The sequence below is a fragment of the Stenella coeruleoalba genome (assembly GCF_951394435.1).
Source record: "Stenella coeruleoalba genome assembly, chromosome: 20".
NCBI classification, from domain to species: domain Eukaryota; kingdom Metazoa; phylum Chordata; class Mammalia; order Artiodactyla; family Delphinidae; genus Stenella; species Stenella coeruleoalba.
The window spans coordinates 14,818,370-14,843,617 of record NC_137166.1 but is presented as its reverse complement, the minus strand read 5'-3'; the positions used below and the strand labels follow the sequence as shown (position 1 = coordinate 14,843,617).

General features: G+C 38.0%; 1 protein-coding gene across 2 annotated transcripts in view; it reads left to right on the top strand.

Annotated features, from left to right (window-relative positions):
- AP1G1 (adaptor related protein complex 1 subunit gamma 1) overlaps positions 1-25,248 on the top strand; it is a gene marked incomplete at its 5' end in the record, with an annotated part of 81,348 nt that overhangs the window by 11,163 nt on the left and 44,937 nt on the right. The window contains one exon of one of the 2 annotated variants that reach the window (XM_079908295.1): positions 15,648-15,851. In XM_079908295.1, coding sequence (XP_079764421.1) covers positions 15,651-15,851 — 201 coding nt within the window. Of the gene's footprint in view, positions 1-15,629; positions 15,852-25,248 lie in introns of those variants that run through there. The other variant, XM_079908294.1, reaches the window with a different exon arrangement.

Genomic DNA, 25,248 nt, shown 5'->3' with positions numbered 1-25,248 from the left:
AGCAAGAAAGACTTCAAGTATAGTGAGTGGATAGAAAAGGAGATAATTTTAATATTGAAAATCGCTTTTAATTTAGGATTTCTTTTTAGATTTAGAGTTCAAATCTAAGCTTTAAGTTTAGAGGAAGAAGGACCAAATAGCAAGCAGGAGCCCCAGCCTCTTGGTTATATGCTTTTTAAATAATAAATAAATAAAATAAGTACATTTATTTTTTTATGGCTGCATTGGGTCTTTGTTGCTGCACACAGGCTTTCTCTAGTTGCGGCGAGTGGAGGCTACTCTTCATTGCAGTGCGTGGGGTTCTCATTGCCGGGGCTCTCTTATTGTGGAGCACAGGTTCTAGGTGCCCAGGCTTGAGTAGTTGTGGCATGCGGGCTCAGTAGTTGTGGCGCACGGGCTTAGTTGGTCTGCTGCATGTGGGATCTTCCCGGACCAGGGCTCGAACCCATGTCCCCTGCATTGGCAGGCGGATTCTTAACCACTGTGCCACCAGGGAAGTCCTGGTTATATGTTTTTGACTGTTGGCTGTCAGCTCAGAGCTCACAGCCCGGGAGTGAGGTCAGAAGTAGGAAGAAAGTTAACTGAGCAGGGTAGAATAGAGGACTGGGTTGAGTCCTTTCCCATAGGTGTTAGCAGCCAGTGCACTTTATTTTGTATGCTTTGGAAAGGACAAGTGTATTTTCTTTAGATAAGACTTCTATCTAGCCTTTAGAATTCAATAAATACAGTATTTAGTGAGTTCCTACTCTTTTAGGCAAGAGGAATACAAGGATGAATAAACCAAATAAGGATCAGGCTTCAGGGAACTTATATTTGAGTGGGAAAAATAGGTATTTCAAAGGAAAAAAAGAGGAGATTATGGCTTGGAGGTGGTATTGATGTATGAGGAAAATCTTTATCCCACAAAGGGATTTGCAGAGATTTTGGAAAATAACCATTTTCTCCATTTGGGGGATAAAATTTAGGAGAATTGGAACATATGCAGTCATTTTTTTTTTTCTGGTCTCTTATACTGTTTAAAATTTTTCTTTCCTATATGAAGCATTTATAATTTTGATTACTTTGGGTATGTAAAGTAATCTAATTTAGTTTAAGCTCCAGAACCTAATTTTGTTTAACCATTTTGGATAGAAATTTTTCCAAAATGAATTTCACACTTCCTTTTTTCTCTATATTTTTCATCATTATTTATCATAACCATTAATTAAATAGAATATATTTAACCACAGTCCTTGTACCTTAACAAGTCAGACTTTTAATTTTTCTGTGTTTCCTTTCTGTCCTTGTCCTAGTGTTTTACTTTTTATTATTAGTTTTATAAAAGATGACAAAGAGGGACATTTTATTTTGAAAAAGTGTACAAGCATGTACATATAAAATATATAGACATTTAATCATTGGCTGAAACCACTGAAATACTAAATGTAGGTGGTTAGATGTAAAAGGAGAAGTTGACAGGCACATACTCATGGTAATAGACTTAAATATATCTTTCTCAGCCTTTGATGGGTCAGGTAGTTAAATTAATAAGAGCAGACAGTATCTGAACTACATAATTTTTAGAAATTGGTTATTCAGTGGATACTCTTTATTTTCATGTAATTGTTACCTTTATTTTTTTAAACAGCTTTATTGAGGTATAATAGACAAAATTGCACATATTTAATGTATAATTTGATGAGTTAGGATATAGTTTTATATTCAGTTTTTTCTACCTTCTGCTTTAAATGTTGATCTTTGTGAACCATTCCTTGATGAACCAGGGTCTTATTATAAAAATGGATTATGGTACTGTTTGTAATTTGTTAATACCCTTAGGACTATAGGGAGACTTGAAGACTTTTTGCTAGCACACTTAAGTATCATCAGACTACTATGCTCTGTGTATGTGTGTGTGTGTGTGTGTGTGTGTGTGTGTGTGTGTGTGTAAGATAAATACTTTAATTGAGGATATTTTTTAAAAAGCTGTAAATTAAGGTAATTATTGTGGAAGTCAAAGGCAGAGGTTTTTTTTTTTTTTTTGCGGTACGCGGGCCTCTCACTGATGTGGCCTCTCCCGTTGCGGAGCGCTCCGGACGCGCAGGCCTAGCGGCCATGGCTCACGGGCCTATCCGCTCCGCGGCGTGTGGGATCTTCCCGGACTGGGGCACGAACCCGTGTCCCCTGCATCGGCAGGTGGACTCTGAACCACTGCACCACCAGGGAAGCCCCAAAGGCAGAGATTTACCAGTGATTTGATCTTTTCCTTTTTGATTAATCATTTAACTTTTTTTAATAGTATAGAAGTCAAGTAAGGGCACAAACTTTATTTTTTAAATTGTAGTAAGAATACAATAAGAGCTATCCTCTTGACAAATTTTCAGTTGCACAATATAATATTGTATAGGCACAGTGTTGTTATAGCAGATCTCTAGAATTTATTAGTGTTGCTACTCTGCTTTTGAATGCTTTTTTCTGTTATATGTAAGTTTTATTTGTTTGTTTTACTACCGTTTTTGTTTTTTCCCTTGCTGTTAGGTGACACTTTAACTACCATCAGTGTCCTTTCCCAAAACAGCTTCTTTCTCCTGGCCCCCACCCTCTTCAGTTGCTCTAGTTTTCTAATTTGTTCTATTCTGGAAAAGGCTGAATAAGAACCTGCAAATAGAGTAAAGTAGATATTCTGTGTAGGTGTGTGTTGATGTGATGCTCTCTATTGGCTGCACGAGATTATGAAAATGTGTTTTGGATTCTCAGCTATGTTCCATATAGCTGAGTCATTACTATATACATTATATTACAAATTTTTTAAAAAAGCATAGAGTTTATTGTTTTTTATGATAGGTGTTTAAGCTGTTGTATTTTAAGGAATCTCGTGGTTTTTGAGTATTTTGAAAAGCAAGTAAAAACTTTCAAAAAATAAGGAAATCCTCAACACTGTAATAAAAGTATGTTACATAGTCTGCAACATTCATTACATAGATTAGATGTATTTGAACCTAATTTTTAGAAATGTTTCAGATATAAAGCATATGGAAAATAATAAACCTTCACTTACCTACTACCTAGTCTAAGAAATAAAACATCACTAGTATAGCTGAAGTTTCCTGTGTATCACTGCCCCTGATCATATTCCCCTCCCTCCCAGATGTGCCGCTGTGTTGGATTTGACCGTTATCTTTTACATTCATGTTCTTTCTTATTCTCTTACTGCATTTTTAAAATTGAACTATAGTTGATTTACAGTGTTTCAGGTATACAGCAAAGTGATTCAGTTATACATATACTCTTAATGCATTTTTGTAGTATCTCTGAAGAATAGGCACTTTCATGTGTTTTAAACCTTTATAAGTATTGATACTGTGTATCTTTCTTCAACTTATTTTTGCTCAATTATTTTATGCAAGAATAATTTGTTCATATAGCCAACATTATGGCCAACATTTGTTTAGTGATTACTGGGTGCCAGGCACTTTGCTAAGAATTTTACATGTATTCTGATTTAATTCTTGTAACAATCCATTGAGGTAGGTACTTCACACACACTCCCGCCCCCCATTTTGCAGATGAGGACACAACTCTGAGAGGTTGAGCCATTTACACAAGGACACACAGCTAATAAGTGGTGGAGCTGGGGTTCAAACCTAGGTAATTTTACTCCAGGGTCATCATGCTGATCCAGAAATCACTAAATTTCACAAAAGAAAAAATTTCTAATTATATTGAGTTAGTTTGGCCATGACTAAATTTGGCTTATCATAAATACAATTTTCTGTTCTGTCATTGACTAGCAATTTCTGCTTTTTATTGTGTGGCTGCAATTTAAAAATCTGTTTTCCTCAGTAGACTGAGATCTTAAGGACAGAGACTGTGTCCTTGCCAGTCCCCAGCACCTATTGCAATGCCTGGCATAGAGAATGCTCAGCAAATATTTGTTGAATGAGTGATTGGCACTTACTGGTATAACGTGTTTCCCTTACGTGTTACTTAGGTCATCTCTGGGGTAGTGTGACTAATTGAATTGAACAAGGAGGAAAACGAAGAGGTGCACGAAGCTAACTTCTGATTCCAAAGTTTTTACATTCTCCCTTTCCATTTTGAAATGGATTTAAATAATGCTAATGTTGATGTCATTTATGATGTTGTATTCTCTGTTTTATAACTGTAGTCTAATGGGCCCTGAACTGTTAAACTTCTTTTTTTCATTTTCATTTTCTGATTAAAGACCTTGATCCTGCTGCTTTCTGAATTCAAGATTCTCAAACTTAATGGCTGTATTTCAGTTAAGTATAGTATATGATATTTTGTTCCTTATTGAAGTTTGGTTTAGTTTATTTTTTCCTTGTACAGAGATGCTTGTACAGATGCTTTGACTGTACAAACAGTCAAATAAAGGGAGTACCTTTGATTTATAAATAATGATACTTTTAAAATTGACAAACTGAGAATAGGATGATATGTAATGTGATCATCAAATATTTGTTCTCATAGATTTTTTTTTTTGAAAGAGTTGTGAACTTTCTCCAACAGCTCTTTTTTTTTTTTTAATTTATTTTTGGCTGCATTGGGTCTTCATTGCTGCATGCACGCTTTCTCTAGTTGTGGTGAATGGGGTTACTGTTCTTTGCAGTGTGTGGGCTTCTCATTGTGGTGGCTTCTCTTGTTGCGGAGCATGGGCTCTAGGCAGCTTCAGTAGTTGCAGCATGTGGGCTCAATAGTTGTAGCTCGTGAGCTCTAGAGCACAGGCTCAGTAGTTGTGGCACACGGGCTTAGTTGCTCTGCAGCATGTGGGATCTTCCTGGACCAGGGCTCTGACCCATGTCCCCTGCGTTGGCAGGCAGATTCTTAACCACTGCACCGCCAGGGAAGTCCCCCACAGATTTTTAAAGCTGATTCGATACCCTTATTTTTTAGTTGATGGAACAGAGACTTGGAGAAGTCTGGAGGTTTTGCCTTAGGTAGCTTGGCCGACAATGGTTGATTATTAGGATCTTTCTTTTATTGTTTTGGTGCTAACATTTCTTTTAAATATGTTCTTTGTAGAAACAGTGTCTGAGGGATATTCAACATGTTAAGAGTATGTATTTGAAAGATTTAAGAACTTTGTCATTCAAAATCTTCATTCAGAATATAAAACCATAATCTCTAAGGTTTATTAATGTAAGAAGACTTGGGGAGGAGGCCAGAGGAGAGGCTACCTTACTAGGCCCAATTCTGTAGCCCAGTAATTTTTCCTTCCATTTGTTAATTCTTTGACTTTAATTGCTACTACTTCCAATGCATAGTTCCTGTGGTGTGCCTCCCTCCTTTCAGTGATTTGGCCAAAACATAGACACAAGCTTTTTTTTTTTAAATTTTATTTATTTATTTTTGGCTCTGTTGGGTCTTCGTTTCTGTGCGTGGGCTTTCTCTAGTTGCAGCAAGCGGGGGCCACTCTTAATAGTGGTGCACGGGCCTCTCACTGTCGCGGCCTCTCTTGTTGTGGAGCATAAGCTCCAGACGCGCGGACTCAGTAGTTGTGGCTCACGGGCCTTGTTGCTCCGTGGCATGTGGGATCCTCCCAGACCAGGGCTCGAACCCGTGTCCCCTGCATTGACAGGCAGACTCTGAACCTCTGCGCCACCAGGGAAGACCAGATGCAAGCTTTTTGATTTTCTCTTTTGCAGGATTTGAAATGGCTGGAATTTTAGAATAGACTTTCTTACATATCTAAGGTAGAAATATAGTTTTGTTTATTTATGTTTGGCTGTGTTGTGTCTTTTTTGCTGCACACGGGCTTTCTCTAGTTGCAGTGAGCAGGGGCTACTCTTCGTTGTGGTGCGCGGGCTTCTCATTATGATGGCTTCTCTTGTTGCGGAGCATGGGCTCTAGACGTTCAGGCTTCAGTAGTTGTGGCATGCGGGCTCAGTAGTTGTGGCTCGTGAGCTCTAGAGCGCAGGCTCAGTAGTTGTGGCACACGGGCTTAGTTGCTCCGCGGCATGTGGTATCTTCCTGGACCAGGGCTCGAACCCGTGTACCCTGAATTGGCAGGCGGATTCTTAACCACTGCGCCACCAGGGAAGCCCTAAGGTAGAAATAAAGAGAAATACAAGTACTCAAAGATTTGTCATTGTCCCTCTCCATGTAATTAAAGCATTATCCTCTTTTAGTCTCAGTTCACCTGTTTAGAAGTCCAAAAGGGATATAGCTTAACAGGCTTAACAGACACCTTTTCTGACCTGCCTGTGTTTGGAAAGCACTATGTTTCAACATGCCACTCAGGAACTCCTTTCTAGACAGCTTGACACCTTCACACCTTCATGGGGGTTAGCTCAGTAGAGCACCTTTTAGTTCCCTGTCACCCATCCCTACTTTACTGGCAAAGAACATGACTTCATCTTTCAGGTGAGACCTGCCTTCAGCCACCCCTTAAATAAGGGTTTGCTATTATCTTTTACAGGCTGAACAGTTTTGTTTTATTAGCAGTTAAATGTGTCTTAAAGCAGGTTGGAACAATTAGTAACTTTCTCACTAGCCTACTTAATATCCCAAGTGTATATTATTATACCTGGTCAAATAGGTCTAAATTGTTTAATTGAAGGCTTTTTTGTTTACTTTTTAAAAACTCTAATTTTTTAGTTAACATACAGTAAAATCGACCTTTTTTGAAGTGTACAGTCCTGTGAACTTTAACACATGTATAGATTTATGTAATAACCACCACAATTAGCATACAGTTCTATCATCTCAGAAAAACTTCCACAGGCTGTCCCTTTTTAGTCTCCCCAACCTTAACCTCTGGCAACCATTGATCTGTTCTCCATCATTATAGTTTTGTCTTCTTGAGAATTTCATATAAATGGAATCATTCAATATGTAACCTTTTCTGAGACAGTTTTCTTTCATTAGGCATAATACCTTAGAGCTGTGTAATGCCATGTAGCAATAGTTTGTTCCCTTTTAAATTGCTACATAGAGTTCCATTTTTATGGATTTACCGCATTTTATTTCCAGTTTTTGGCAGTTATGAACAGAGCTTCTATAAACATTCATGTATAGGTTTTTGTGTGAACAAAAGTTTTCATTTTTCTATGATAAATTCCAAGTTGTGGGATTGCTGGATCATATGGTAAGCGTATGTTTTAAGTTCATAAGAAACTGTCAAACTGTTTTCCAGAATGGCAGTACCATTTTGCATCCCCTCCAGCGGTGTATGAGAGTTCCATTTGCTCTGCATCCTCCCCAGCACTTGGTGTTTTAGCCACTCTAATAGGTGTGTAGCAGTATCTTACTGTGGTTTTAATTTGTATTTCTCTAATGCCTAATGTAGTTGAGCATCTTTTAAATATGCTTATTTATTATCCTTATACCTTTTTGGTAAAGTATCCATTTTAATCTTTTGCCTGTTTTAAAAAACTGGGTTGGTTTGTTTTAACTGTCGTGTTTTTAAGAGTTCTTTAGGGCTTCCCTGGTGGTGCAGTGGTTGACAGTCCGCCTGCTGATGCGGGGGACGCGGGTTCGTGCCCCGGTCCAGGAGGATCCCACGTGCCGCGGAGCGGCTGGGCCCGTGAGCCGTGGCCGCTGGGCCTGTGCTTCCGGAGCCTGTGCTCCGCAACGGGAGAGGCCGTGACAGTGAGAGGCTCACGTACCGCAAAGAGTTCTTTATATGTTCTGAATACATAACATGTCCTTTGTTGATATGTGATTTGCAAATATCCCAGTCTCTGTAACTTGTCTTTTCATTTTCTTAGTAGTGTTTTTCATAGCACAAAAGTTTGTACTTTTTATGAAAAAAAAGTAGTTTTATCATTTTTTTCTTTTGTGGGTTGTGCCTTTGGTATAATGTCTAAGAATTCTGCCGAACCCCAGGTCATGAAGGTTTTCTCCTATATTTTCTTCTAAAAGTTTTATAGTTGTATGTTTTACATTTAGATCTATGATCCATTTTGAGTTAATAGGTGTGAAATTTAGGTCAAGGTTCTTTTTTTGGCATATGGATGTCCAGGTGTGATGTGCATTGAGTTGTTCATACTATTACCTAATTATCCTTCTGATGTTTGTGGTGATATCCCCTCTTTCATTCCTAATAATTGGTAATTTGTATTGTTTCTGTTTTATCGTCTGGTCAGAGGTTCATCAATTTTATTGGTCTTTTCAAAGAACCAGGTTTTGGTTTCATTGACTTGATATATTTTTTTGTTTTTAATTTAATTGATTTCTGGATTTTTAAAAATTATTATTATTTGCTTTTTTTAGTTCTTTTGGGTTTATTTTGCTATTTTTCTAGTATTGTTTTTTTTTTTTTTTTTTTTGCTGCACCACACAGCTCACGGGATCTTAGTTCCCCGACCAGGGTTAACCACGGATGACCTGGATTGAACCGTACCCTCAGCAATGAAAGCTTGGAGTCCTAACCACTGGACTGCCAGGGAATTCCCTCTAGTTTCTTAAAGTAGAACCTTATATTGTCAGATTGTTGACATGTTTCTTCTGTTCTTATACAAGCATTTAATGCTGTATGTTTCCCACTAAGCACTGCTTTAGTGTATAACTCAGATTTTGATGTGTGTTTATGTTTTTGTTCACTGTATTTACGAATTTCCCTTGATATTTCCTCTTTTACCCATGGATTATTTCGGAATGTATTGTTTAATTTCCAAGTACACAGAGAGTTTTACAGTTAGCTTTCTGTTACTGATTTCTAGTTTAATTCCCTTACAGTCAGAGACCATATTTTGTATAATTTCCATTCGTTTAAATTTATTAATTATTTTTCTGGCTGCGTGGCTTGCGGAATCTCAGTTCCCCAACCAGGGATTGAACCCCGGCCACGGCAGTGAAAGCACCGACTCTTAACCACTGGACTGCCTGGGAATTCTTTTTTTTTTTTAATGGCCCAAGACATGGTCTATCTTGGTGAATGTTCTGTAATTGAGAAGAATGTATATTCTGTTGTTGTTGGTTGGGGTGTTCTATAGATATTGGTTAGATCCAGTTAGTTGACAGTGGCATTCACGTCTTTTACACCTTTGCTGATACTCTGTCTATAGTTCTATTCTTAGAAAGCATGTTGAAGTCTCTAACTATAATTGAGTGGTGGTTTATTTTTCCTTTCATATCCGTCAATTTTTGCCTCATATATGTTTTAGCACTACTGTCGAATACGTTTGCAATTAGGATTGTTGTATTTTCTTGGCGAATTCACCCTTTATCAAGCAGTGGGAGGATAGGCAGTGACTTATGCCATGCTCTTAGGATCACAGCTCCTCTGGTCAGAAGAGCAGAGTCTCCCTTTCCCCGTTTCTAGGTGCCTGCCTGGCTGTTACTGCCATTGCTTTTCTGCCACAGCCAGCACCGTTGCAGTATTGCCTAGGGGCACGGGTGGAGTGAAGGACAAAACTAAACAAAAGAGAGCCTTTTCCTCCATTGTCCTTTATATTTCTTTCCCTGCTCCTTGGACCAGAAAGAGAGGGTTTTTCTTAGAGTTCCTTCTCTGTACCCAGCGAGCACTTCTGGGTTTTGGGCTGCCCTTGGGTACAGGCTGGGCAATACTGGAGGAAAATGATAGCTTCTTGCCAGTTTGAGGGAACTTAAAATTCTGCTCTCTTTCTCCAGTCTGCTTGCTGTCATTTATTTTTCAGAGTCCTCAGGTAGCTGTGGCATGCCTTTTGTCGAGGATTTTAGTTGCATTCAGAGGAGAGAGAGGAAGGAGTCTCCATGGAGTGTTGTTTATACCCATCTTCACTGGAACTAGAACTTTTTGTTTAGTTTTGATCTTAGAATATATTCTGAAATATACTAAATATAAACTAAATTCAGTACTATGTAAATAAACTTTTGTTTTTCATTCATGCCTATGTGGACAAAAAAAAAAATGTTGCCTGCCATTTCAGTAAACAAAGAGCGTTTCCAGCCATCAAGCCATCAGCCACTGTTGCCCCTGTAGCCCCCCAGTGGTGTACCCTGAAGGGAATTCAGGATGGAGAAAAACAGGATACCAGCCCTCAGTAGTTAAGATGCATATCAAAGGAATGATTTCAGTAAACCTAGACTCTTGCATTTTCCCATACATAGAAAAGCACTAAAATCATTAACTTAAGATGTCTGTTTTCTGTGATTAACATCTTTTTTTTTTTCTTTTTGCGGTAAGCTGGCCGCTCACTGTTGTGGCCTCTCTGGTTGCGGAGCACTCTGGACACACAGGCTCAGCGGCCATGGCTCATGGGCCTAGCCGCTCCGTGGCATGTGGGATCTTCCCAGACCAGGGCACGAACTCGTGTCCCCTGCATCGGCAGGCGGACTCTCAACCACTGCGGCCACCAGGGAAGCCCTGTGATTAACATCTTTTGATGTTTAACTACATGTTTGTTTTTGTTTTGTTTTGTTTCCTACAAAAACTCATGTGTCCTGGCTTCTCCATTACCTCTTTGGAGCAGTCCCTCAGAGCTGTCTGAGAGGCTCTATCCCTGGCTATAGTCTCTAGTAATGCCTCAAATAAAACATAATTCTCAACTTCCATGTGCATTTTTTTAGTTGACACCTATTAAGATATCTTCCTGTGATATATAAAGAAGTCAAGTAGTAGTAAGTTGTCATAGCCCAAGGGAAAAAAAATTACTGCTTTTCTCTAAGCTAGAGGCAGCCTTAGCAACTAATTCTGTGACCTTGTGCGAGGTAGTTAACTTTCTGCATCCTCAGTTTCTTCCATAAAAAGGTAGTGGCTCTGAGACTTTCCTGGTGGTCCAGTGGTTAAGACTCTGTGCTTCCAGTGCAAGGCCCGCAGGTTTGATCCCTGGTCGGGGAACTAAGATCCCACATGCCTCATGGTGCGGCCAAAAAAAAAAAAAAAACCTAGTGGAATAAACTATATTTCTGTGATTCTGAGGCTGATAGCTGAGAAATTGCTCCAGGTAACTTGTTTTTCTCTCAGCTGGCTTAAACTTTTGTGATTTTTCCCATTGGACTACACGTTTTGGGACTAGATTTAGGCTTTTTCTGATAGTCTTTGTTTGCTCTGTAGAATCATTGAGGTCTTCCTAGAGAGAAGTTATTTCTTAGCAGAGTATTACCATTAATCTCGATTGATTTTTAGATTTCTCTTTTTCCCCACACACCAAGTTAGGGTTGATAATAAATACTATTCTCTTTGAAAGTACAGGGACTTCCCTGGCAGTCCAGTGGTTAAGACTCCATGCTTCCAGTGCAGGGGGCATGGGTTCGATTCCTGGTCAGGGAATAAGCTCCCACATTTGCACAGAATGGCCAAAAGATTAAAAAAAAAAAGAAGAAGGAAAGAAAGTACAGTGACTGGGCTTTAGACAGTTGAAAACTGATTTTATATTTAGTTCTTGATCTCTGAGAGCTGTAGTAGCTTTATGCTTTTCTTATATTTCACTGTGTTGAAAGAATATAGAGTATGTTGGTTTTGCTTACCCTTAAATTTTGTTTTATCCTGAAGTTCGTGGTATTTATGGTTATTGTGAAAAGTAGTTCTTTATTTAGATCTCTATTAATATTTTTTATTATTTATGAAAAATTTTAAGGATTGAAATGCCTTGTTTGTCGAGGCTTTTTTTTTTTTTTTTTCCGGTACGCGGGCCTCTCACTGTTGTGGTCTCTCCCGTTGCGGAGCACAGGCTCCGGAGGCGCAGGCTCAGCGGCCATGGCTCACGGGCCCAGCCGCCCCGTAGCATGTGGGATCTTCCTGGACCAGGGCACGAACCCGTGTCCCCTGCATCGGCAGGCGGACTCTCAACCACTGCGCCACCAGGGAAGCCCCTGTTGAGGCTTTTTGACTTTTAAAAAGCTTTTGATTATGAACAATTTCTAATACACATGAAAATAGAGAATAATATAATGTACCATCATGTATTTATCATATACCTTCATCAGTGATCAATATTTTGCCCATTTTGTTGCATATTTTTCTCTCCTATTTTCCTTCCTCAATATTTTTTCCCCTGGGAGTATTTTCTTTTTTTTAATATTTATTTATTTATTTATTTATTGCTGCGTTGAGTCTTAGTTGCGGCACTTGGGATCTTCATCGCGGCATGCGGGATCCTTCTTTGTGTGCGGGCTCTTTGTTGCGGTGCTTGGGCTTCTCTCTAGTTGTGGCACACGGGCTTAGATCCTCGACCAGGGATCAAACGTGCGTTCCCTGCATTGGAAGGCGGATTCTTAAACCCTGGACCACCAGGGAAGTTCCTCCCCCGGGAGTAGTTTAAAACAAATCCTAGCAATCATATTATTTCATGTATATATAATGTTTATTTATTTATTAAAAAAAATTTTTTTTTTGGCCGCACCGCACGGCATGTGAGATCTTATGTCCCCCTGCATTGGAAGTGCTGAGTCTTAACCACTGGACTGCTGGGGAAGTCCAATATAATGTTTATTTTTGAAGTATTGGGAAGAACTCTTAGAGTTTTAATACCAGCTTCAGGTGCTAGCTCTGTCAGCTACCGCCTTTGTGACGTTAAGCAAGTTGAATAGTTGCTCTAAGACCAAGTTTCATCAAAGGCAAAGTGGGGATAATGATTTTCTGCCCTTACTTCAAAATGATCTAAGGAACAAATGAGATGATGAAGATAATAAATGTAAAAGTGCTTTGTAAACTACAAACGCTAGACCCTTGAATAGTTCTTTTAAAAAGTAACAAAACAGGGGCTTCCCTGGTGGCACAGTGGTTAAGAATCTGCCTGCCAGTGTAAGGGACACGGGTTCGAGCCCTGGTCCTGGAATATCCCACATGCTGCGGAGCAACTAAGCTCGTGCGCCACAACTACTGAGCTCTGCACTCTAGAGCCCACGAGCCACAACTACTGTAGCCCACGTGTCTAGAGCCCATGCTCTGCAACAAGAGAAGCCACCGCAATGAGAAGCCCGCACACCGCAACGAAGAGTGGCCCCTGCTCACCCCAACTAGAGAAAGCCCGCAGGCAGCAATGAAGACCCAACACAGCCAAAAATAAATAAATAAAATAAATTTATATATATAAAAAAAGTAACAAAACAGCCTTATACAGGTAGTTTTGCATAGTTTAGGACACACAATCTTAAGAGGGCCAATATACCAGAGCATATCAATACCTAGGGAACTTTTCTAAATTCCTAATGTACTATCCCTACCTTGAGGATTGATACCATAGTGAACTGATTGGAGTGGGACATCCTCCTGGTATATTAGATTAGAACAACATTGAAAGTCATTGGTTTAGGATTCCACAGCTAATATGTACTGAAGGTGATTGTAATGATTATCTAATTCTATCATTTTTCTTAACTTTGAGGTATAATATGTATAAAATAAAATGCAACTGTTTTAAGTATACAGTTTGGTGAATTTCAAGAAGTGCATATATCCATTTCTATCACCGCAGAAGGTTTCCTTGCATCCCAGTCCAGTCCCTATCTTTATCCTCTCAGGTAATCATTGATCTCTTTGCCATCACTGTAGGTGAGACTTGTCTTTCTTAGAGTTTCATATAAGTGAAATCATACAACATGTACTCTCTTGTTCTTGTTTCTTTTGCTCAGCAGAATGTTTTTGAGACTCTTGTATGTTGTGTATTGGTTCTGTTTTATTCTGAGAAGTATTCTTTTATAGGGGTATACTGATTATGATTCACCTGTTTATGGACATTTGGGTTGTTTCCAGTTTGTGGCAATTATAAATGAAGCTTCTTTGAACATTTGTGTACATGTCTTGGTGAGAATATATATTTTCATTTCTCTTGGGTAAATACGGAGTGGATTTGCTGAATCATATGCCAAGTGTATATTTAACGTTATATGAAGTTGCCAAACTGTTTTCCAAAGTATTTGAACCATTTTACATTCCCGTGAGCAGTCTGTGAAAGTTCATTTGTTCTATATTTTTGCCTACAATTTTAGCCATTCTAATGGTGTGGAGTGATATCTCTTTATAGTTTAATTTGCATTTCCCTGCTGACTGATGATGTTAGCATCTTTTCATGTGCTTACAGCCATTCATATACCTTCTTTTGAGAAGTGTCTATTCAAATCTTTTCCCCATTTTTAAGTAAGATTGTTTTATTTTTGAGTTGTAGAAGTATATATTCTAAATACAAGTCCTTTGTAGGATAGGAATTGTATTATTTCTCTTTCTGTGGCTTGCCTTATTTTTATAATGACATCTTTTGAAGGGTAAAAGTTAAAAATTTTTATAAAATGTGAGTTATTAATTATTTCTTTTGTATTTTTTGCTTGTGTATGAAATGATTGCTTAAACTCACATTTCCAAAGATTTCCTTCTGTGTCCCATTTTGAGTTAATTTTTGTATATTGTGTGAGGTTAGGGTCCAGGGTTAATTTTTTTCTTCTCATGTAGATATCCAGTTGTGCCAGCACCATTTGTTGAAAGACTATCCTTCCTCCTATTGAATAACCTTGGCCCCTTTGTTGAAAATCAGTTGAACATATTTGTGTAGGTCTATTCCTAAACTTTCTGTTTTGCTCCATTATTCTCTGTCTGTCCTTAAATTAAGTTCCACAGTGTCTGGATTACTGTAGCTTTGTAGTATTTCTTGAAATTAGGTAGTGCAAATTCTCCACCTGTGGGTTTTTTTTTTAAATTTTCGTAATTGTTTTGTCTATTATAGGTCCTCTGTTATTATTATTACTTTAAAAAATATTCATGAGAATATGACACCAGTAGTGTTTTGGACAAAAATTTGTCACCTGCCATTTCAGTAAACAAAGGATGTTGTAGCTGTGAAACCATCAGCCACTGCAGCTGTCCCGCATGGTGCACCTTGAGGGGAATTCGGGATGGAGAAAAACAGGATACGGGCCCTAGATAGTTAAGATGCATATCAAAGGAATGATTTCAGTCAGCCCAGACTCTTGCATCTTCCCATACATAGAAAAGCACTAAAATCATTACCTTGAGACGTCTGTTTTTGGGATTAGCAGTCATCTTTTGATGTTCAACTACATGTTTTTTTTCCACAGCAAAACCTCCTATATATCCTGGCTTCTCCCTTACTTCTTTGGAAGAGCTATCTGAGATGCTGTATCCTGGGCATCAGTAATGCCCTGAATAAAACATAGTTCTCAGTTCTTACGTTGTGCGTTTTTTTCAGTTGACAGTTTTGTATGCTGAGATCAGTTTATTATTTTTTTCCTCATCACATTTTCAAAGAGTACCTAGGATACTGAGATGATTATGCTTCTTGGAAAGGTGTTTAAATCTGATATTTGGTCTTTTCTCCTAAACTTTCATTTTGTTGAATTGAGCTTTAATTATGATCATATTCAGTATTTCTCTGATACTTTGTTGAGCTTTGTTGAGTTTAACAACAGTTGAGCAGAAAATATCTATCTTCTTAAAGGTTAGGCATAGGCCTTTCCTTAATTTAAGGATTGCCTAAAGATTTGGGTTGAGTTAATTCCTAAGATAGTTTGATATTAGTGATAGGCTTTACGTCATTGGTGTATTTTATGTCTTATTTTGCTTTAGTTAATACTTAACATTTTTATTTGTGTTCTTTCCAGAGGTTTAATGAATTGAGGGGTTTGTATGTAATAGCTTTGCTGGAACTTTGTATTACTGGACTCAGCAAGTCTTAAATTCTTAAAAATCAGAAATGTGTGTGGGAAGTTGTGTGAATGGTTTTGGTAGTAAAAAATATGAACGTCTTTATTTAATGTCTTTCCATATCCAGAGGATGCCAGCCCCCATCAGATTGCGGGAGCTGATCCGGACCATCCGGACAGCCCGAACCCAAGCCGAAGAACGAGAAATGATCCAGAAAGAATGTGCTGCAATTCGGTCATCTTTTAGAGAAGAAGACAATACATACCGGTGTCGGAATGTGGCAAAATTACTATATATGCACATGCTGGGCTACCCTGCTCACTTTGGACAGGTAGGCTGGGCTGAGACCACATCTAGCAAGGGTACTCTTATTTTAATGTCAATAGGTCAGGGATTGTTAGTCTTTCCTGTTGGGGAGGACAGGCTATTTTTGATGTCCTTGTAGTCTGATTATTGTGGACTGAGGGTAGAATTGAGAGAGAAAGCTGCAGACCTGGGAAGGCATGATATTGCCATCAATTCCTTTCCATTGGGAATCTCTCATTATGTGGATTAGGGTATGTTTTAATGGTGGCAGTGAGTTTAAAGATTGACCGGGATTAACCAGTAGATTGTGATTGTTCTGACAGAGGGCCTGGACTATAATGAGTATACATTTTAAAAAGTTTGCTAAATGTTTTCTTAATTATTTCCTCAGTGCAGTGATACTATGAGGAACACTGACAGATGTTTTTAAGTAAAAGAAATTAGGTAGTTGCCAAGTAATAGGATTTAAGGATTTTGTCCTAATTACCTCATTCCTTGATAGCTATAACCACTGTACAGGTCTGCCTCTTGATTTACTCCCACATACAAACACATACAGCCAGTCTGGGCATGATATTCTTGGTGATAAGTGCTTTCTTCTTTCCACGTTTGTTGTGGAGATTGAGTCACAGAGAAGGGTATAGTGGGTTGTTTTTTAATTCTTATGAATGCTATTGAATTTTATTTCACTTAAGAATTTAATTATATGCTAAGTAGTCTTTTTATGGAAAAGACTGCAAAATTAAAAGAAACAATGTGCAATATTAGGTACAAGTAGAAAAAAATACTACCCATATTTGCATTATTCAAAGATAATGTTGTTAATGTTTTGATATATTTATCAGGAAAGATGGTCATCAGTTTATCTTCTGTTCAGCTCATTAACTTCAGTGGAAGGAAATTCCCTCACCCTTAGGTTAAAACAAAAAAGTAATGGGATTGGGCTTCCCTGGTGGCGCAGTGGTTGAGAGTCCGCCTGCCGATGCAGGGGACACGGATTCGTGCCCCGGCCTGGGAGAATCCCACATGCCGCGGAGCGGCTGGGCCCGTGAGCCATGGCCGCTGAGCCTGTGCGTCAGGAGCAAAAGTAATGGGATTGAATTTTACCAGGCTGACCTGAGTTACTTTTATGCTCATTTTGGGGCAGGAAATGAGATCAGCCTCTCTAGAAATACATGGTTGAGAGTGGGAGAGCATTAATTCCCCAAAGGAAAATTGAGGTGTTAATATCAGAGGAAAGGACCAGATACTAGGCAGTCAAAAACAACAGCTGTCTTCTGTAAATAAACGTCATATGCTTTTACTATATCAGAAATGGATCTAGGTGTGGTTATGCATGTAGTATGTGACATAATTAGTATAAAGCAAGTAGATATTCATATATTCTTTTTGGTTGATTTTAATTAGACTCATTAAGTTAGATAGTCAAGTGAAGGGAAGACTCCTAATCCTTCCACTCAGAGTGTACTGCTGTTAACATCATGGAAACAGTAGATTTATATACTCCAAAGGGTGTACTTTATTTATTTATTTATTTATTTATTTATTTATTTATTTATTTTTGCGGTACGCGGGCCTCTCACTGTTGTGGCCTCTCCCGTTGCAGAGCACAGGCTCCGGACGCGCAGGCTCAGCGGCCATGGCTCACGGGCCCAGCCGCTCCGCGGCATGTGGGATCTTCCCAGACCGGGGCACGAACCTGTGTCCCCTGCGTCGGCAGGCGGACTCTCAACCACTGCGCCACCAGGGAAACCCCAAAGGGTGTACTTTAAAGACAAACTCTTGAATTTAAAATCATAGGATAGACTTTGGTGATATTTCATTTTGTAAAGGAGTTTTCTCTATATATCTCTAAGATTTATTTTTATAACATGTTTAAATAAAACTGCTTTTCAGGTCTGTCTAGGTGTTTTGGAACTTAATTAGATAAAACATTTAAGTCTTAGGCGGAGAGTGTTCACACTCAAGGAAAGTTTTGATACAAAAAAAATAAAGATTTTTCTGAGTGGGAATAGGAATCATAATTTTAAGGCCCTCATTCTGTTTGGATAAGGGAATTCAAACATTCCCTCTGAATAAGTCACGGCCCTATCCGTATCAGTAATTTGGTACCCTACCCGTTGGAATTGCCTTTATAATGTACCCATAAAAAGGTTCCTATCAAGATTCTCTCTCCTGCATGTATGAATCACAGTGTCATTTTCATTTAATTATGTGTAAAAACAGCCAGCCTTTAATTGCATTTTATTTGTTAGATGTGCACTGTTCATTATGATAGCCACTAGTTGTGTAGCTTTGGAAATGTGGCTAGTTCAACTGAGGTGAATATTAAAGGAAAATAAATTTTGGGTGGGTACTTGATGCAGTTATTGGAAAACTTTTAAATATGTTTTAAAACTTGAGTATGTGAATCTATTTATCAATTGTGAGTTTTATGAAATCTAAATACAGTTCACATATTTCTGATGGATATGTAGTGTACAAATTAAGATGTGCTGTAAGTGTGAAACACATACTGTATTTAGAAGCCTTAGTACAAAAGAAAGATGTAAAATAGCTAACTAATAATTTATATGCTGATTATATGTTGAAATGATATTTTAGATATATTGGGCTGAATAAAATATATTATTAAAGCTAATTTCACCTGTTTCTTTTTCACTGCAGTATCTAACATGATACTGTACAACAGAAATTAAATATGAGCCAGATGTATAATTTAAAAATTTCTAATAACCATATTTTAAGAGTCTTATTTAAATTTTACAATAAAACCCATGAGGTAGATAGTATCCTCATAGTACAGATGAGGAAACTGAAATTTAGGGTTTAAGTGACTTATTTAAACTGAAATTTAGAGTTTAAGTGACTTAAGTGACTCAACCTTGTATAACTCTAAAACCTATTCATTCTTTGTGTTTAGTTTAAATCTATAAATAGCTATTTGCTTTAAGTTAATTATTTTAGCCCTGCCTTGCAGTAAAAAGGATTTGAGATGGCATATGTTACCAGCATCTATTTAAAAGGGAAAAAGAATAGTAGAAGGTAAGAGTTAGGAGAAGGAAGAATTCAGAACACAAGGCCTGTGTAGTTGCTGTTAGGGAGGCAGCTCAGGCAAGAAAAAAAAGATTCAGTTATGTGGTTGTTATTACTAGAATTTAAGAGCACAGTTGCGGGAACCAGACTGCCTCGATGTGAATTGGCTTTGTTACTTTGCTGTCTGTGTGGTTTTGAGCAAGAACCTATTAACCTTTCTTGTTTCCTCATATGTAAAATGGGGATATTTGTGATACTACTTTATAGGGTTATTCTAAAGGTTAATTAAATTAATAAATGTTAAACATTTATGTTTTGTTCTTAAAAAACTGTCAGACATTACCAATTGTACCATTTCCTAAGGGACAGCAAACAAAATTTAGGAAAAGCACTGAATTCTAAAAGGGATGTTCTTTCATGGGTCTTTTATTTAGGGCTCTTTTAGTAATGTAAGAGACAATATCCTCAACATTTTTACAACAAAAGCAATGATAGATTTCCTGTAGGGTGTGTAACCTTTCACGTGTCTGGCTTAAACACAACCCAGAAATAAAGTTGAATATCTGAAGAAGTGGGTAGATTGCAGGAGTAGAAAATGGTGACTCAGGGCCCAAATTCTTCACAGATGTATTTTGTTTGTCCTGCACAGTACTTAAAATTGTTTTGAGTTTGCTGTCTATGTATAAAAATCAAAGAACTTCTCATGGAAATCTGGATTTCTAGTTTCTCTGAGAAAGTCAGAGGATTTGGCAACCCTGGATCCACATTTTCACATGGTAGTAGTAGGCTAGGGACCTTCTGCAGGCTGGGCATGCGTTCTGTTTCTCCCCAGTTCCATCCTGGCCTGCTGTACCCAATTACCTGTCTGCAATAGTCTTCCTCTCCATCAGTATAGTATAGTATAGCATTTCACTTCCTTAGGTTCTCTAAAGTTTTACAGTATTCTCCATAAGGTCTTACACATCTTTGGTGAAACTTATTGGTAGGTTCCTTGGAGCTCTTGTTCCTATTGGAAATAGCATTCTTTAAATTTTTTAATAATTATGTTGTAGGTATATAGAAATATAATTGATTTTTGTCTATTTATCTGCCTAGCAACATTACTTAGTTCTAAGAGTCCCTGTGGACTCTGTTGTTTCCATATGGTCAACAATACTGTCTGCAAATGATGGCAGTTCCCTTCCTTTTCCATCCTTAAACATTTTCTTATTTCCTTATTATACTGTACATGTAGAACAATATTGAAAAGAAGAGGTGGTAGTAGGCATCCTTGCCTTGAGCACACTTAAGCTCAGATTGTGGTCTCCAAATACCCTTTTATTCTAAAAGGGTCAGGCCCATTAGAAAGATGGCTGATCCCAAATCTGGGGCAGGAAATGTACAAAATAAGCTTGGACTGTTGTACTGTACCAGAAGGCAAGAAAAACTACAGAGGTCATTTTAAAAGGATATGGTAGCCACAAGAGGAGGCTGTCATGGCTCAAAATGAGAAAGTTTGAGCTTTTAATAAAAGTAATAATTGTAGTTGAAACATACCAAGTGAGTTTATGTCAGTGAGTTCATAATAATTTAAAAATTTTTTGAAAACTTCATTGGTCATCTTTGGAGGATACTAGGGAACTGACTCATTATTTTGAAAACTGATAAATGAAAGAAACAAACATTTATCCTGCCTTTCCTTACCCGTAGTTCCTTGTAAAGGAATTATTGCTAAGTTCCTTCTGAAGGAACTATTGGTGATCCAATGGTATACATAGAGAAATTGCTCCTTAGAGGAATAATCCAGCTAATGAAGAAGGAATGGAAGAATTAGGATATTACCATTTTGCAATTCCTGATGATCGCTGGTGCTGCTCATGTCACAGGAGAGACAACCACCAGACATAATTATATGCCTCCTGATGAAAGTTCATACCACCACCTGTGAATTATATTTGCTAAATCAAAACAAAAGAAAAACTGATAAACCTGAATCTGATCAAGGCTCCTTGTCTGTTTAAAAAGAGACGTTTTATAAGTGTTCATTGTAGTTTTGTTTCTGTTAGGAAAGCATTGGGAACAATCTGTATCTCCACAAAAAGAATAGGTAGGTTGGGCTTCCCTGGTGGCGCAGTGGTTAAGAATCTGCCTGCCAATGCAGGGGACGTGGGTTTGAGCCCTGCTCCGGGGAGATCCCACATGCCACGGAGCAGCTAAGCCTGTGTGCCACAACTGCTGAGCCTGCGCTCTAGAGCCCGTGAGCCACAACTGCTGAGCCCGTGTGACACAACTACTGAAGCCCACGTGCCTAGAGTCTGTGCTCCGCAACAGGAGAAGCCACGGCAATGAGAAGCCCACGCACTGCAACGAAGAGTAGCCCCCGCTCACCACAACTAGAGAAAGCCCGCGTGCAGCAACAAAGACCCAACACAGCCAAAAATAAAATAAATAAAAAAAATAAATTTATTTTAAAAAATGAATAGGTAAGTTGTATATTCATACATGGGATGCTCTATAGCAATGAATATGACTGAATTAGAGCTTCTTGTCTGGATGTGAGTAGTGCTCAAAAGATGTTGAGTGAAAAGAGCAGGAATACAATATGATACTTTGTGTAAAGTTTAAAACATTCAGAAACAATTGTCTCTACATGTATAGCTAAGGACATGACATGACAATGATCAACAGCAGTTTTGAGTTTTGGTCAGTCCTGGGATAGAGAGAGGGAACAGATTGAGGCAGACTATTCAGAGGGATTCAGTTGAATTTGTAATATTAAATTTATTAAAATAAATAGGGTAAAATGTTAAGATTTGATAAAGCTCGTTGGTGGGTCAAATTTTTGAGTAAAATATTTCATGATAAATTTTCTCAAGAGAAAAAAAAATGGGATACAATAGGAATGTTAATGCCAGAAGAATGAAAAAACAGGCTCTGGTCCATGTAGATTTTATGTTGCCAAGCTACACAGTGGTAAAGCAGTTATAATCTTGTTCTTCAAAAATTGTGTGTGTGTGAGTGAGTGTGTGTGTGTGTGTGTGTGTGTGTGTGTGTGGGTATGTGTATAAACTGGAAAGTTATTTCTGAGCATTAAAATGAAATACAAATAACTAAGACCTAACCAATCAGTTGCAGATCCGTTAATGTTTACAATATTTTAATTGCATCTTTTCATCAAGATGATTGTTCACATCATAAAGCTCAATGTTAAATTAAAAGCAAATGTATATGTGCATTTGACCTTTTGGGAAATTGTTCTAAAAGCTAACAAAATGAGTGCAGCTTTTTCTAAAGGGCAACCAGATTAAATGCTGATAAAAGGCAATATATTTGTACTTGCTTCAGAAAAATGTAACAAGGCCAGAAACTTGGTAAAGTTCTCCTATTAAAAATTGCTTTGAAATTCAAGGAAAATTGGAGCATTGAGTCATCTAGGAAAAGTATGTAAAAATTAAGTTGTTAGGCTTTCTCTCAAATCTACTCCATCAGAATATCCTGGGGGTGACATATATATATATATATATATATATATATATATATATATATATATATATAAAAGAATCTTAGAACCCTCCCAGGTGATTTTGATTAGTGATTTTTAAGGCACTGTATTTGTTCTAAAGGAGGCTGATAACTTCAGTCCCTTAAGGCTTGTTGTTTATGGCTCTCTGGAATGCTTCTGCTGAGAAAATATTCTGAGAAAAATTCGAGGATCAGCTGGAGAGAATTAGGGACTATTTGCCTTGGAAGACATGGAGTGTAGGACAGCTGTTAGGGTGCTGTCTTCCATGATGTGGCTCAGTTACCTAAGTGATAAGGAAACTAGGCCCAGATTGTTGAAATAACTCACTTAGGTCTCTTAGCTAGAACCAGGATAAGAGAGGCAAAGCTCCTAACTGGTTTCTTTCTGTTCCACTAAGTGTTATATAAAGAGATAGAAACCTTTCTCAGATGTTTTCTTAGTTTCTAACCTGAATTGGGTGGCCTTCCTACTTTGTTTTCACAGTAGCTTGTGCATGACTGTCACGGTATATATCTATCATATGTTATTATAAATATTCAAATGCTGGTTTTCTTTTATGTGTCTTTCTGTGTGTCAGTGAGAATGACTAGCACATTGGTTTGGACACAGCAGGAGCTTTCTAAATTAAAGGAAAACCACAGTGTCTCAAAACACTTGGAAAATAAATATAAAAAAATCAGTGAGTAGCAAAGAGTTACCACAGTCAACCCTTTGGGATGTAGGTGGGGGGAGAGGGAGAAGGTTGCTGTGGGTAAGCAAGTATCAATATATTAAGACCAGTTGTTAAGGAAGAAATTGATAGTAGGTGAAGAATACAAAATAACTGTCAGCAGAAAAGAGCACAGCCCTTGTGGGGAATAGAGATAAGAAGGGAGCATACTTCTTAATATGTTCCTACGGCATCGCAGGTATGATAGAATAGCACAGTAATTGCTCATTATGAATTTAAGTTATCTTTAAAAGGTAGTTTCCATTTACTGAGTTATATTTTCATATGATTTTCTTAAATTTTTCAAAGGCTTTTTCATGAAATGATTCCAAGACTCAAATGCTTTTTTGCTATTTTTTGAAATATATGTTTAACTTTGGAGGGGGAACAAATGATTTCAGTTGTTTTTTTCCTTTTTAATTATAATATTATTGTATTAACTTTTCTAACTACAAGTTAGATGTAAGTTCTCTTTATCCTGCAGTTTTTTCTCTCCCAGCCCAATATTATTTATCTTTGAAATAAATAATGACAGTTCATCGATGCAAAATTTAAAGGATACAAAAGGATATATGATGAAAACTCTGCTTTCCATCCTCTTCCAATCACTTAGTTTCCTTCCTTATAGGCAACTTGTATTCATTTCTTGACTATACTTCTAGAGACACTTTATACATCTCCAGGCAATGGACATGTATATTCTCACCTCTTCCAAAAATATATTGTAACATACTGTATGCACTGTCCCCTTATTAATCTGTCTTGAAGATTAACCCATACCAATATATAAGCTTCCTTGTACTTATTTTTTTCCAACTTTATTGACATGCTCATGGTAGTAAATACAGCATAATATTCTGTAATATGTGTGAATCTATTTAACTGATGTCTTATTAATGGACATTTGTTTTCAATCTTACTGTTTAAAGTAATACTACAATGGAATAATATCCATTATTTTGCTCATGTGTGAATATAAATGCATTGTAAGTTCCTAAAAGTGGATTTGTTGAGTCAAAGGGTATGTGTGTTTGTAATTTAGATAGACCAAATCTTTCTTACTGCATCTTGTGCCAGTTTATACTGCCATTACTAATGTCCTTGCACTGTTACGACAGTTTTTTATCTTTGCTTATATAATAGGTTAAAAAGTGGTATCTCAATATGGTTTTGATTTGCATTTCTTTTTTTTTTTAAATTAATTAATTTATTTTTGGCTGTGTTGGCTCTTCGTTTCTGTGCGAGGGCTTTCTCTAGTTGCGGCAAGTGGGGGCCACTCCTCATCGCGGTGCTCAGGCCTCTCACTATCGCGGCCTCTCCCGTTGCGGAGCACAGGCTCCAGACGCGCAGGCTCAGTAATTGTGACTCACGGGGCTAGTTGCTCCGCGGCATGTGGGATCTTCCCAGACCAGGGCTCGAACCCATGTCGTCTGCATTGGCAGGCGGATTCTTAACCACTGCGCCACCAGGGAAGCCCTCTTTTTCTTTTTTAATAACTTCATTGAATCATATTTTGCATATCATATAACACACCCTTTTCAGGTGTACAGGTCAATGATGTTTTAGTTAATTTTCCTAGATGGGTTTGCATTTGTTTTATGAGGAGATTGAACTTCATTTTGTATGTTTGAATTATTTCTTAGTTTGAACTGTCTGTTCAAATTCTTTGACTTTTTATATTCGTTGTTGGTCTTTTTTTGGCGATACGCGGGCCTTTCACTGTTGTGGCTTCTCCCGTTGTGGAGCACAGGCTCTGGACGCACAGGCTCAGCAGCCATGGCTCACGGGCCCAGCCGCTCTGCAGCATGTGGGATCTTCCCGGACCGGGGCACGAACCTGTGTCCCCTGCATCGGCAGGCGGACTCTCATCCACTGCGCCACCAGGGAAGCCCCGTTGTTGGTCTTTTTAAAAATAAGTTTGTAGAATCCTGTTGTATAGGATTTCGTGTCTGTGAAATGAGTTGCAAATATTTTTTCCAAGTTTGTCATTTGTCTTTTGCTCAAAGAGTTTGGGGTAAAAGCAAAAGTTTTCTGTTACCTTGGTGGTGGACTCTTTATGGTGGATTTAAAGCCAGATTTGTGGGTTAGCAGTGTTTCAGGTGGCGGTTTCAAGTAGCTTTAAGTGAGGAGCAGTAGTACTAGATGGAAGTTGAGGTTGTTTTCTAAGGGGTAGAT